The 15,162-nt window shown below is 36.5% G+C and overlaps 1 protein-coding gene and 1 long non-coding RNA gene across 3 annotated transcripts in view; both read right to left on the bottom strand.

Moving 5' to 3' along the window:
• Nucleotides 1-271: 271 nt before the first annotated feature.
• LOC127163484 (uncharacterized) lies at nt 272-3,221 on the bottom strand. Its single transcript, XR_007827491.1, has 5 exons — nt 3,140-3,221; nt 2,682-2,784; nt 2,499-2,610; nt 858-970; nt 272-599 (listed from the first exon to the last, which is right to left on the bottom strand). It is a non-coding gene; the product is annotated as an uncharacterized LOC127163484 (long non-coding RNA).
• Nucleotides 3,222-5,905: 2,684 nt separating this feature from the next.
• Nucleotides 5,906-15,162, bottom strand: part of usp31 (ubiquitin specific peptidase 31) — a 29,158-nt gene continuing 19,901 nt past the window's right edge. Inside the window, exons 12-17 of one of the 2 annotated variants that reach the window (XM_051100229.1) lie at nt 14,889-15,008; nt 12,645-12,870; nt 12,150-12,308; nt 10,356-10,508; nt 10,137-10,175; nt 5,906-10,050 (exon numbers count right to left, since the gene is read on the bottom strand). In XM_051100229.1, coding sequence (XP_050956186.1) covers nt 8,552-10,050; nt 10,137-10,175; nt 10,356-10,508; nt 12,150-12,308; nt 12,645-12,870; nt 14,889-15,008 — 2,196 coding nt within the window. In that variant the 3' untranslated portion in view covers nt 5,906-8,551. The remainder of the gene's footprint in view (nt 10,051-10,136; nt 10,176-10,355; nt 10,509-12,149; nt 12,309-12,644; nt 12,871-14,888; nt 15,009-15,162) is intronic. The other variant, XM_051100238.1, reaches the window with a different exon arrangement.

The following is a 15,162-nucleotide window of genomic DNA, read 5'->3' as shown; positions in this document are numbered from 1 at the left end:
CTATTAATATATTAAAAATATATTTTACAAAATCATTTAATATACCAGAAATATAGGTTTAATATATTAAAAATATACATTTAAAAAACCCATTTAGTGTGCCAATAATACATTTTTTTTAATATTAAAAATATACTTTTTATAACAAAAGTTTAATATATTACAAATATAATGCAAACTACTGTTTCTGTAAAGACAGTATCAAATACACATTTTTAAAAGTACAAAACTTTTATTTAATTTGACATTTTTTTAGCCAAAATATGTTCTCAAAAATAAAGATAAGTGATCTGCAGAGCTCCATTTAACACAAAATAAGAATAATAAAAAATAAATCATAAAGCATTTGTAGGAAACTAGCAATTTCATCAAACAATTGAACCACATATGGAGCCACAGAAGACAAACAAATGCATTTTTAACAAACTAGCAATAGCCAAACAGTTAACCAAGAACTGTAACAACTCAAACATCACATCTTCTTCATCCTTCCAGTGGAGAGTGACTGTTCTTTGAGGTTGACTCGTTGTTGCACTTCCTCCAAATGAGGGCCCGCACCTCAGACACTGTCGTCTTTGGGAACTCTTTTATCACAGTGTCTGTGAAAGGGGAAAAAGAAACTGTAAAAATTTCAGCAAATTACAGTACAATTCAGGACTGTAAACCCTGATCCGGCTTGTGTTTTCACTGGCAACAGTACCCTTTCTTGATAGGCTTGGTCTATGCTGGAAAGCAGCGAATGTCCACCATTCTCACATAATGACTATGCTAATGGATTTTCTATATGGTTAAGCATATACAAAAACACACAATAATTATTACAGTCATGAATTTATTATCATAACTTTTTTCCTTACCATTTCTGAGGACTCAGCAAGAGACAGCTCACTGGAACTTGATCTTGAGCTGTATGGGCCTCTTTTCATGGACTCTAGGACATCTTTGAGAGATGATACAATCCCAGGAAACTCTACAAGACAAAAATAAATAAAAAAACAACACACATTTGAGTTCTTCATTTTTAGTTAATCAAGGTCTATTGATTCAATAAAATGTATTTTCTAAAGAAGCATTGCTGTAACTTTAAAACTTTTGTTGTGCAAAGACAGGAATTTCTAAGGATAATGGCAAGTTGGTTACGGCTAATAAGGTTTTGTTACATTTATAAATATAACAAACGATCATATACCATAATGGTAATGTGGCTAAAAAAGGTTACATTGCCTTATATTGACATAGCTGTTAATAAAGAGTCACCAAGATGACTTTTCCTTTCCATACTGGCTGTGGTACCCTATCAAAGACAAAAATACTCTAATATATATATATATATAGATATATATATATATATATATATATATTAGAGTATATACATACACTACCGTTCAAAAGTTTGGGGTCAGTACAATTAAGAAATTAATACTTTTATTCACCAAGGATGTAGTAAGTTAATAATTAAAAGTTTATTAAAAGTTAATAATAAATAATTTACATTGTTATAAAATATTTATATTTTGAATAAACACTGTACTTTTTAAACTTGTTATTCATGAAAGAATCCTGAAAAAAAAAAAAATCACAGGTTCCAAAAAATATTTGGCAGCACAACTGTTGATATTATCCAACATTGATCATTCTAATAATAAATTCACATATTAGAATGATTTCTGAAGGATCATGTGACACTTAAGACTGGAGTAACAGGAATAAATTCTATTTTAAAGTATGTTAAAATAAAAAACATTATTTTATATTGTAAAAACATTTTGCAATATTACTGTTTTTTTTTCTATATTTTTAATCAAATAAATGCAGCCTTGATGAGCATAAGAGACTTCTTTAAAGACTATTACAAGTCTTACTGACCCCAAACTTTTGAACGGTAGTGTATATATCAGAACATCGGAAATATTTCGGAAATATTTCTTCAATAACAATTAAATATTATGTTAATAAATGTGTTAAACAAGTGTTTAATAATCAATCTATTGGGTAGGTTTAGGGAAGAACTTTGCTGTCCCAAAAAGGCAGCATCCATTTACATTTTTTAATAAATGCTTGTAAATATATTTTTGATATTTTCACATATATATGTTGCCCTAAAGTACAGTCATATGGTTGTATAGATGGTCACTCATTTTTTTTCTATGGATGGATGTTTACATAACCAACAACGACTCTAAAATACCCAGTTAATTTGGCAAAAGGATTCAAAATTGGGTAGATCTTACCAAAATCTACATTAGCAAGTCTTACTAAAATATACTTTTGCATATTTCAGTCTACTGAAGGAACCAGTTGGACACCTGAAAGAGAACATGCTTTATGAATCTTCTTCTGAGATGAAGTGGCAGCCAACCATTAGTCATATTAAAAAAAAAAAAAAAAAAAAAAAAAAAAAAAAAAATTATATGAAATGCAAACACTGCTTACTCTTTTCCTTGATTGTCTCTGCTCTGTATTTTCAAACAGCTCAGTGTCAGTGTTATCTGAGTCACCTGACATTGGAGTAGAGGTTACAGGTGCTTTCTGTCTTTGCAGGTTCTGGAGGTCTCTTTTAAGTTTGTCTCCCATTGCAGCATCAGCTGCACTTTGAGATGTACTTGCACTCTAAAAGCAACACACTAAAATTAACATTTCACCAATAAAAATAAAAATAAATAAATAAAAAAATCTAAAACCTTTATGGCTTCAGGTGGTTTTTCCCTTTCTCTGCAGTGGTCTTCCAGATGTCTTCTCCTCTCTTAAAAGCATCTCTCTTCATGATTAAGTCTTTGTAAACGTCTGCAATTACACACACACACACACACACACACCATTTCATTTAATTTCACAGTGTACAGTTATTTGATTTGATGGTAGCTGGTTGATCTACCTATAGTAAGTTTACTCTTTTTATGAGTAAAGACAACAGACAACAGACAATGCTTTTATACTTGAATCAAACAAGAAAAGTCACTTTATAGAATAAGCATCAGAAGTTTCTAGACCTAACGTTAATAAGTGTTGCTGTTAACGTCAAAGGTCCACGTACTAACATTGAGATATGCACACTGTCCACGTGGAAAAGTAGTTTATGCACCCAAAATGTTATCTTAAAGCTAGTCGCTAATAGGTAACAATAATAAACTTAACTTACCACCAAGTAGTAGTATTTTTGCTGCCAGTATCTTGCTCTGTCCATGTCGGCCGCGACTTGTCAGGCGCACCGCTATTCTGAGTTGTTCGCGAGCTGGTACTCTGCTCGTCTGTGTTCTCTTAAAATTATATCGGTGCTGTCCACTATCTCCGAGTCAGGGAAATAAAACAAAGCATAGCTAGGAAACGACATGATTTCCGTTGAAATATCATATCCGTTACCCGCTCAACTTGTGCTCATCTCCTTAAAATCTGTGATTGGACAATTGCCTGCAAATTGTATAGCTTGTTTCTGATTGGCCAAATTGAACTGCAAGGAATTGGCTGTGATTGGTCAAACTGAATGCACTGCTACAAAAAAAAAAAATTAAAAAAAAAATAAATAAATAAATATATTTAAGTACTGATGATACAATCATTATTATTATTTCTGTCGCCTGACCTTCGGATGAAATGTGGCACTGAAGTGACGAAGTAATGAAGACATACAAATCTTACCTGCATTTACAAGATAATAAGATTCCAAAAACTACGCATAAGAATGCAATTGCATATTCATATAATGTATGTATTACCGTTTTTATAAAATATATTAAATGTTACAAATGTTTATCAAAAAAATATTTGAAAAGCAGTCTAATGTTCATTACATAAATATTTAATATAAATTGCAGTAGGCCTTGCAAGTTACATATACTGCCAACACAATACACATAATGTATACATTAAATAAGAGTACATTAAGTATGTTTTCTGTAGGTGCACCAAAAGTTTAACAAAAGTATGCTGTTGTTTTAGCATAATTTTAAAAAGTGTAATTAAGCATATATTTACTACCAAAGTATTTTTAGTATACTTTTTGTAAATATATTTAATGTGCATTTATTTCTGCATATTCCGTAAAAGTGTAATTAAGCATGTATTTGTTACAAAAGTACTTCTAGTATACTTTCGATAAATATATTCACAATATCTTTGTGTTTAGCACATTTCTTAAAAGTGTAATTAAGCATATATTTATTATCAAAGTACTTCTAATATACTTTCTAGAAATATATCTACAATATATTTGTGTTTAGCACATTTCTTACAAGTGTAATTAATCATATATTTATTACCAATGTACTTTTATTATACTTATTAGAAATGTATTTGAATTGTACTTCATTTTAGCACATTTATTAAAAGTGTAATTAAGCATATATTTATTACCAAAGTACTACAACTATACTTTCTGTAAATATGCTTAAATGCGATTTAGTATATTTTTAATGCACTTCAAATAAGCACGTTGGTAATACAAATGTATTAAAAACACACTATTTGAATTTCAAATACATTTTTAATACATTTAATACTACGTCTTTTTCACCTGGGGTAGCCTATATCGAGGCCTCAAATGAAATAATAGCCTCGCTTTCTCTCAGTGCAAAAACATTTTGGCCACTATTCGTCTAATGACAGAACAACACGAGCTTTTTACAAAACAGAGATTACAAATGTGAACATGAACTTCTCATGTGAAAATGTTTAAACACTGGAGCTGACGCACTAATTTAATGTGAATATGACACATTTAGCGCATTAAGATTAGCTTGCCTGTTTACGTTCACTTACAGGAATAGTTCACCCAAAAATGTAAATTCTGTCATTATTTGTGACCCTGGACCACAAAACCAGCCATAAAGGTGAATTTTTTTGACTCGCGTGCAACCATTTGAAAATTTGGAATCTGAGGGTGCAAAAAAAAAAGAAAAAGAAAATATTAAGAAAATCGCCTTAAGTTGATCAACTGAATGCACCCAATGCACCCAGATAGCACATGTACGTCTGCAAGATGTCTGTTATAGATCATTTGATCTGGAAAGCATCTGCTGTGTACAAACATCTGACAGACATCTGTAAGACGTCAGTTTTACATGTTCTAAATCATAAACATCTTAAAGACATCTATTAGACATCTAATAACATTCTATAGACATATTGTAGATGAGCAAACACTAAAAAATATGTCTTCCATATGTAAATGCAGACGTCAAATAGACGTCTCTGTGATGTGTGTGTGCTATCAGGGCAAATTAAAATTAAAATTAAGTTTTGATATATTTACAGTAGGAAATGTACGAAATATCTTAATGGAACATGACCTTTACTTAATATCCTAATGACTTTCAGCATAAAATCAATAATTTTGACCCATACAATGTATTGTTGGCTCTATTGCTAGAAATATACCCGTGCGACTTACGACTAGTTTTGTGGTCCAGGGTCACATTTACTCACCCTCATGTCATTCCAAACTTGTATGACTCTTATGTTCCACATAAAAAAAAGATGATGTTGTTAGTAATGAAACAGTTTTGGTTCCTACTGACAAAAACACAATGGAAGTCAACAGGAACCAACAATGTTGCCACATTCTTCAAAATATGTTCTTTGGTGTGAATTTTCATTTTTAAGTGGACATGGCTGCATTTACCTCTGTGTTTACCTAAACTACAATGATTCCATTGGTAAATCACTTTCATTATTTATGAACGAAATTAACTGCAAAGAGCCTAAAGTCCTTCAAAAAGGCTCTAGAATTGCCCTAACAGGAAATATAGCTCTGAATATTTTTAAAAGCTTGGTGAAAAGCCCCATCTTGTGGTCACCTTTGGATATTACAATACTTGCAGCAAAGAAAAGTTCAAATCCAAGATAAGCAAACAAAATTAATCAAAATAATAATTTCGAGGACAAATTTGAGGTTAGACCTCTAATGCAGGTCTATTTTTTAATCATAATTCAACCGCCAACTTACATTGGGGAGACAATGTTATGAATACAAATGATTCTTCAAAGAAATGCATTCTTTAAAATAATAAAAAAACAAACATTCAAAATAAAAAAAAAAGTGCATACACATAAAACATACAAATAAATTAACAAAAAAAGCATTTGACGCAGTCTCATGCAACCAAACATTTACATGGTTTTTCACCTTTTCTAAACCAAATATTATTTTCCTCTTTTGGTTGACCTAGACCGGTGTTTATATAATAAAATGACAGCCCAGTTATAAAGCAGGTACCAGTTCGTGAACAATACATGAAAACCGCTCTGGGCCGAGAGAAATCATTCAAGTCCAGTGTGTAAACCAAGAGCACGCATATTATCCCATAAGACTGATACAGCTTCATTATAATGATAAAATCATCCGTCCTATCCAAACGCTTGATAAGACCATCTCATATTAGCACTTGAGCCATTGAAAACATCCCATATGCAATAAGACTAAGAGAGGGTAATAGCACTTCTCTGAATTCATGGTCCGAGAACTTCACAACTTAAAACATGGAATGACAAAACACAAATGAATGTAGTGTTTAGTGTATCAGCATTGCAAGCGATGCGGGAATTGTGTGCACTGATTGAATGCTGACAATAAAGTTACATAGCTGATATAACATATGACATTCCCTACGTACTACATGGGAAAGCATGAGCAGACCACATCACGCCAGCGAAATGTGAAAAACCAAAACAGGCGGTGATTATAAAAATATAAAAACTCATCACATGGAAACAGGGAGGTCTTACCCTAAACAACAGCTTATGAATTCAAATAATAGTTTTAATAATAAAAAAGATGCCAATTTCTAATTTTGAAATACATATGGTTAAAGCTAATCATATATTCTCTCGTATCACAATATTTAAAAATTAAAAAGTTGGAAAAGTGTGCAAAAAAGCAATAAAATGGAAAAAATTCATGCGGTTTTCTTTAAAAAATAATAATCAGACTCGTTTTGTTTAGCAACAGTCACTTGCATAGTTAAGTGCATGCGTTAATGTTATCATGCAATACTGCTTTTTACAAATACTTTTTCAGTGCACACACAATATGGGCCTGTCGCAAAAAAACTATTAAAAAAAATAATAAGAAGCGTGCTACACATTAGGTTCATTGCTGAAGTATCTATTTTAAGATAAAGTGTGCTGAAAGAGATGGGTTTCTGCGACCAGAAAGCAGCATGAAAATGAGAACGGTTCACCAGTGGCGTCAGCAGCTTGGATTAATGTTTTAATTACAGGGCAGCAAGCTGAGCAGCGGCCGACGTAATGACACTATTATGCAAATGTAACAATAATGACTTGCTTAACCTTACATTTCTCCTGTCATATATAACATTTTGAATTAGTCTGAATGAACTCGGAGCTAACTCGAGAAGAAAATATATTCTATGGTGTACGCAAAATAAACAAAGGCCTTTCTGCAGAGCCATTTCGATTGGATATTAAATCACAAACTCTTGGGAGAAAATCAAAAAACAAAAACAAAAAAAAAAAAAACATTGTTGTGGTGAGCCATTACAGTCTTGATTAAATGTTTTTCATTACTATTGCATATGCACAGTATTGATATTTAAAATAATTTGTTTCTAAAACAGCAAGTTCAATGTATTTCCCAAATACAGAAGGTCATATATCTGTTCTCCTAAAAATGTTGAAAACTATTGCACTGGTTGTCCACAGATAAATATGGGCGACGAAAACCTCTGCGCAAGGGTTCATCCCCAACTCGAAGCAAGCCGAATGAAAACCGCTCGTATATGTTGGCATTGGATTTGGCGGGCACGAAATGGTTCAAGTATGATTATGTGGCTTTCATTATAAAAACAAAGATATACAAAACAAATTCATGCAGGGCTCCGTTAATATCCAGATAAGGAGAGTGTGTTTAAAGATTGTCCTCCACTAATGTACCATTCGAAAGATCACATTCATACAGCAACAATTCAGCTATCGGCCTCTAGTTGGCATTGTTGCGCACATTTCTAAGGGGCAGTAATGCTACTTGTAACTGCTCTCGAGTACAAAAACGAAAAAAGTCAGGGTGGGAGAGCAGGCTTCGAGAGGTACCAAAGAGATTGTTCTCTGCTGAACCCCGTTAAATCGGCCAGGTTTCGTGATGTAACTCTTCTCAATCTCATACTGTATCAGTGCCAGGGGAACACTGGACTGTAAATAGCACCAAGTGTAGATGTGGAGCGAATTGGTACAGTACTCCAAGGAATATCGCAAGAATCTAATTTCGACTTGTCCAAATAAAAAGGAACGGTACCAAGTTAAAAAGTATTGTACAGATCATCCGTTACATCTAAGCGTTATTCGAGGGAGAAAAAATATATACAAAGTGCTAAGTTAAAACATTCCTATTCAGAGTCGTGAACAGTAGTAGATTCATATACCATACCTTGCCGGAGGCAATGATTTGGTTCCATGGCAGGATAGAAAGGCGCTTTCTGATAATTTACATATTTTCTTTGAGAAAAGTAAAATACAGGTATATACTATATACTTTATATTCTTCTTAGGCACATCAAAAAATAGCTGCATTACAGAAAATAATGGAACTGCTATTCAAATTTCATTGAGGCGTCTGTGTTGGCCGTGCAGAAGATTGCATGCTGGAAGAAAGCTTTTTGGAGGATGAGATCTTTTCGAGAGGCCTCTTCCCATTGATGGGAGACTGAAGACTAGTCTCAGAGTTGGAAGACTTGGACTTGCCTACTGGTAAGAGAGAGCGTTTGTTAGGGGTGGAGGTCTTCGAGGACTCCTTCTCGACGGCGGCGGCCTTGCAGGAGCGCGGCTCCGGAGAGACCTGCTGGGAGGAGTTTCCCGAGCCTTCGCCATCGTCTGCGTTGAGTTTGCACTGGCTGCTGGACTTGGCAGTCCTCTCGACAGCCTTCTTGGCGAGAATCGTAGTCTTGCCCAGATCGGCTGACCGCCGAGTCTCTTTCTGCCGAAGCGCGCTCTTGAAAAACGAGAGTCCCTTGTCCTCGGATTTGCTGCTGCGGCGGAGGTCTTTCGAGGAGACGCTTGGGGAGCGCAGACTGGTGACTGAGGAGCTGCTGCTGGAGCTTCTCACCGGCCTCCTTTCGGGTCGGCTCGCCTCGGCAGTTTTGGGTTGGGATGCTCGAGGGGTGGCACTGACTCTAGACTTCTCTGCCAGGGGACTGGTGTGCGCCAAGTCCTTGCTGGAGCCTCTTTCAACCAGCTTCTTCTTGCCAGACACAGAGTTCCTCTCAGCCACCGAAGAGCTCTTTTTGGATGTGGGCGAGGGAGAGGCAGAGGACTGGGGTGTGGAAGTAAAGGACGGCTTCCCCTTTGTGCTTCCAGACACTGGAGACTCTTGTGCCTGCAAGGACTCTTTCCTTCTGGAGGGCGTTCCTGAAGGCGTACCCTTGGTACTCTTGGGAGAATCGCTCTTCTCTTTTAGATTGGTCGCTTTGGTGCCCTTCGTTTGAGGGCTGGAAGACACTTGGGAGGATGGAGACTTGGTTATGGATGAAGTGCTCTGGCGCTTCTTGGAGGACTTCTCTTGGTCTCCCTTGGTCTTTGTGGAGCTCTTCTTGCTGGCGGATCCTTCTGCTTTCTTCTCCGAGCTGGAGCTCTTATGCTTCTGGTCCTTGGAGAGTGCTCCAAGAGCATTCTGGTCCACGGCATTAATCTGGTTGTTGTTGTCGACGGGCTCGCCTTTAGAGCTCTTTCTGTCGGACTGTGTCGGAGCTCTGCAATAGGCCTCGTCCAGGATCCGTTTCCCGCTGCCGTCATCGCTGCCGTTACCCTCCATCGTGGCCAGCGGGGCTTTACTGCTAGGCTGTCGCTCATGCCTGCTATAGCCACCGAAGCAAGACGTGGACACTTTGTCGTCACAAGCTTCTCCTATCCTCTCGAGAGGAGGGGAGGAGCGTGAGTCCAAAGAGAATCGCGAGGGCGAGTTGGATCTCATTTGTAGTTTCTGTGTCAGGGACCAGGATGGTTTCATCCCATTTTCGCTGAAAGCCAGAGGGCTGGTAACTGACGATCTGGAGGACAAGCTCTGGCGCTGAATGCTCCTCACAAAGGGCCGTGTCGAAAATCCTCCTTAAGAAAAAGAACAGAGAGATTTAAAATAATGCGCTAATACCAGAGTGAATGAAAAGAGCATTGGCATGCAGTTTTGTCTTAACTGAGCAAGGCGGGAGATCCTGTGTTAGTAAGCGCTAAAGCTACAAGAGAGAGAAGACATCATAAAGAAAGGCAAGAGTAAAACACTGGCACAATACACAGAATAAAAGGACACAAGGAAGATGAGGGCAAAATAGGTACTACTTAGCTTCTAAAGATTGACTTATTAAAGACACCAGAAAGATGAACACCCATGTTAGAGGCAGAATGAAGCTCCTCACCATCGTCTTCGCTGCGATCACCAGGGAACTCCACTGACTCTGCCAAAGAGATCAGGGATGTGCGTCTCGAGGAGGCTCCGGAGGCCAGGCTGGGCGGCCTACTGCCCGGAAGCCGGTTAACCCAGTGTTCACATAAAGATGAACTGGTGGAGCCTAGGAGAGTTACACAAATCAAAAAACAAGTACCTTTATTTACAGGGCCACACATGGTACATGTACTTACTATTATAATAAAAATGTATTATGTATAATTACAAATTACATGCAAGTAACCGTAAGTCAAACCCTAATCCTAACCCTAATAATACGTACGTGTAGTTAATTAAATTGATATTACTCAGAACTTAAATTTATAATTGTAACACTGTAACAAGGACACCTTAAAATAAAGTATAACCTTGTATTTTTCACACAAAAAAAACATGCTATTTTCTGTCCACTCTATGACACTTAAAATTAAATGGGCTGTTTTGATACAGTACTCTTTATACGCTGATTGGCTACCTTGTAGACCACAGGTGTCAAAATCAGTTCCTGGAGGGTGACAGCCCTGCAGAGTTTAGATTCAACCCTAATTAAACACACCTGATCGAGCTAATCAACTCTTTTAGGCTTATGATTTGCGTTTTGGAGCAGGGCTGGAACTAAACTTTGCAAGGCTGTGGCCCTACAGGAACTGAGTTTGACACCCCTGTTATAGACTGACCACTGCAAGGTTGTTAAATAGCAACAGATGTTGATATGTAAAAGTCGTTGGTCATATGGCAGTTACTGCGGACTGGGGCTAAAAAACGGCCTTGGACTTTCTGGCACAGAGTGGCCCACCACACCCGGTCCACACCACACCATAAACCCACCAGCTCATTATGCACAGAGCAATTTTAACACCACTTAATAACATACCCATATAAATGAAATTTATAGCACTTTGTGCTGCTTCTCTCGAACTGAGTAGCTACAGCAATCTGTTACTCACATTAAACAGTGCCAAAATGTTACTCATTTTTGGAATATAGTAAAAAATAAATAAATAAATAAATAAATAATTCAAATTTCATATCAAAAGAAACATCAAAAGATTTATTGGATAGGAGGCATGCTAAAATGATCCGTTCATTAACTGAAAACAGGCTAGACTAATCAATTCTTGGGATTGAATCAATATTGTTTCATAAAAATGAGAATTAATTAAAATGGGGAAATCAATATTTTTTACACAGCCCTAGACATGATCACTGAAATCTTCAGAACTGGCTGCAGAACGGGGTCTTGACTGGTTTGGGAAGAAAAAAAATGTAACTCAGCCCCATAAAACAGCAGTACTGTTTCATAAGAAAAAAAAAAAAATCATAAAAGCACCCTAAAAGTAACTTACAATAATCCAATTTTTTGGTTCCACAGTGTGGAAAGAAAAACGAGAAAATGTAATTTTTTGGGTGAATTATTTCTGTAATGTGCTCATGACTCATGACATGAATTGTCAATATTTTGACAAATTTAAATGACCCATTTTTTGTAATTTAGCCTCCATAAATGAACTGGATGCCCTTCAGTGCTAGATATGTCTAGACAGTACATCAAACATTTTTTTATTTTTTACGTCTCCAGAACAGAATCAGGCTCTACTGAAAGTCTCATCAAAGAGTGTCATACTAATATGAAGCAGTTTCATTGGGCTGGAAAAAGAGGGTCACTTGGTTCACATGCCAGCACCTTCACAAGCCTTTAAAATGAACAAGACAAATGATTCAGCAAACTGTGTCAACCCAAAACTCAATAAGGAACAAGAGTCACCTGCGACAGAGCTGTTTGCCGACCACGAGGGAATAGTCGTCCTCCTTTGATAGAACAAAATGTATGCGGTTTGCTGACAGACGTCCTCCTCAGCTACAGGCTGAACCTCACTGTCATCAAAGCAATACCACTGCCCATCAATGGAGTTCTTACAGTACGCTGTTAAGAGAGAAAAAAGCCAGGGATTGAAATATCAAATAATACAACACAATTTTGAAGTAAGTCCAATGACTTAAAGGGATGGTTCACCTAAAAATGAAAATTCTAAAACTACGGTTGAACCACTGATGTCACATGGACTATTTTATTGTTGTTCTCACTACCTTTCTGGGCCTTGAACGTGTCAGTTGCATTGCTGTCTATGCAGGGTCAGAAAGCTCTCGGATTTCATCAAAAATAACTTCTTTTGTGTTCTGAAGATGAATGAAAGTCTTACGGGTTTGGAACGACATGAGGGTGAACTATTTCTTTTCTTAGTGCTCCATAAGGCGTTACCTGTGTAATGTCCTCCGTGCATGTTGCCATGATGGTTGCACACAGCATAAAGGTCATAAAGGTAGTCATCTGGGTTACGGCCAAGTCCATAAGGTCGCCTCCATGGTGACCAGTGGGAGGGTAAACTCCAGCTGCTCTGGCTTCTCTTAACCACATGAGGCGCCATATCCATGCCAATTAAAGGAAACCGCACCATGTTTTGCATCTTAACCCTCCTGTCCCCTTCCTTGAAGACAAAAGATGCACACATTAGTAACCAGGCAGTCATTTACACACATTACGCATTTTAATCCAAAGATAGTCTGTGAACACACAGCTAGATCAGGTAGATCTTCAAGTAGGGGTGTGCAATAATGACAAAAAAAAAAACAAAAAACAATCTCTTGATATTTTCCCGGAATTTTGTAGATAACGATAATTAGACAATATTTTGCTGGGCATGTTATTGTGTTATTTTGGCAGGTTTACGACTGACATGGACAGCTGACACCCAAAACATTTCTTCATATTCTTCATATTCTGTGCAGTGACTAGTTTGCAGGAGTAACAGAACTTTTCCAGTAAGTTTAAATTGTTTTTTACCTTTTATGGGCATTTTTATCTATATACAGCCATTTTTTCTAACACAATTAAATGTATGCATCATCTTTTGTCAAATTCTTACATTTAATCAAATTCAAATAGTAGGACTCTATAGGGCTGTTACCAACCAAATAAAATCATTATCAACTAAATTTTTCTTTGCAAATGCAGAGGTATGCAGGACTAGAATGCATTTAACTGCAAATAAATGCATAATTCATGTTTTGATGTTAAAAAAAAAACAACTGAATACTGATATTTGAAATTCTTTGGGGGAAAAAAAAAAAATGGAAAATATACTTTTAATATAAACCTAAAATCTGCATGAGTGAGTCCTTGAGTCATTCATTCAACCGATTCATTCAAATGGCTGATTGATTCAGTATCGAAACACTGTGTGTCGCTCAGAGATGCAAAACAGTTCTGCTGTGGCTTTGTTTGAAACTATTCTCGTTGACGAAATAAAGCAAAAACAGAAATTTGTAAATGTAAATTAATATTAACAATGTTTACTGGACTGTTTTATAAAATCAATATCACATTTGCAATCAGTGCTGATATTTGGAGAACAAAACGGCACTCTGCGTGTGATTTTAACTAGGGTTGCCCCCAAATAGTCGATGAGAAGAGGCTTAGTCGACCAAAATTTTATTAGTCACTTATTGAATCTATATTCTTAGTGAATTTCCAATCTGTAAAGACTCTGTGTGTATTTGTGTGTGCTAAGAATAACAACAAAATGTTGCACTTTTGTAAAATAAAGAAAGCTAACAGGATGCGCTTTCTGCCATCTCAGTCTCCGTGAACTTGAATGTGAAACTTCAAAACTCTGTGTATACTTGTCTTGACATGAAAAATATTGGCTTATCTGTAGAGAGTGAAATGTCTACTTTTAAATGAACCAATTCAAATAGAAAACAAATATTCTCTGATTATATAATCCGTAAGAAACATAAAGGTGCATCCACTACTGTGGAGATGACGAGTCAGTGTCGCCGACTTCATCTTAAACCAAAAACAAGAAAGCACTAGTCTATCGATGAATTATTATAACATTAATGAAGTCTCCATGCTGTTTTTCCCTGAAACATTCATAATTATTATATCTGCCAGTGCGCTGTGGCAAACTTTTTTTTATATGGTTTATTAAACGTGCAACTAATAGTCCTAACTAATCCTTAAAATAAACTACCAGAACTACTGACCAGAAAAATCTTTAGTTGAGGGCAGCCCTAATTTTAACTATATCAGATGTTCTAAATATAAAAGACACATAGAAGACATTCGGAGGCATTTTTGCCCCTATATCTTGTATTTTGAGGGAATTCTAAATGTATTTTAATAGACTAAATCACACAGTGAAAGCATGAACTCTAAATGTGCTTGTACAATTTAACCTAAATCATGTAGTGTATGCATGCACTCTCTGGGTGTGTTTTTGTATGTTTTTTTTGCGATTTATTCAATGCCAAATTGCATATAGTTTAAACAACAATTACGATATTATCAAAGATTACATATATCGCACACCCCTAGTCAAAGGATTGAACCTAGTGGGGTTCAAACTTTAAGTTACTATCCAAACCGCACAAGCCACCGCACATTTCCACTCCGTGCTGAGAGCACATTTGCACAGATGATGTGATTTGATTAGTACAGCACCTGTCTAAACCTCTTGAGGTGCAGTATGAGGACATCCGGCAGGGTCCACAGGCTGAGTTTGATCCGCCCCTGTTGCAGTTGCCTGCAATGGGGGCAGCGCCAGGCATCATCTGGGGCCAACTGGAAGGCATACAGGAAGCAGACATAAACACAATCAGTCAGAGAGGGTTTTACATTTACAAATCTGGCTGTTTCTTCATTTTCCTTAAAGCACAGCCAGTTCCAAACCCTTTCCTTAGCTGCCCGAGGACAGCTTTGGCTAACCACAGTGTAT

This window comes from Labeo rohita, chromosome 3, assembly GCF_022985175.1.
Source record: "Labeo rohita strain BAU-BD-2019 chromosome 3, IGBB_LRoh.1.0, whole genome shotgun sequence".
In the NCBI taxonomy this organism is placed as follows: Eukaryota; Metazoa; Chordata; class Actinopteri; order Cypriniformes; family Cyprinidae; genus Labeo; species Labeo rohita.
Note: the sequence above shows the minus strand (reverse complement) of the source record. Positions and strands in the feature narration are given on the sequence as shown.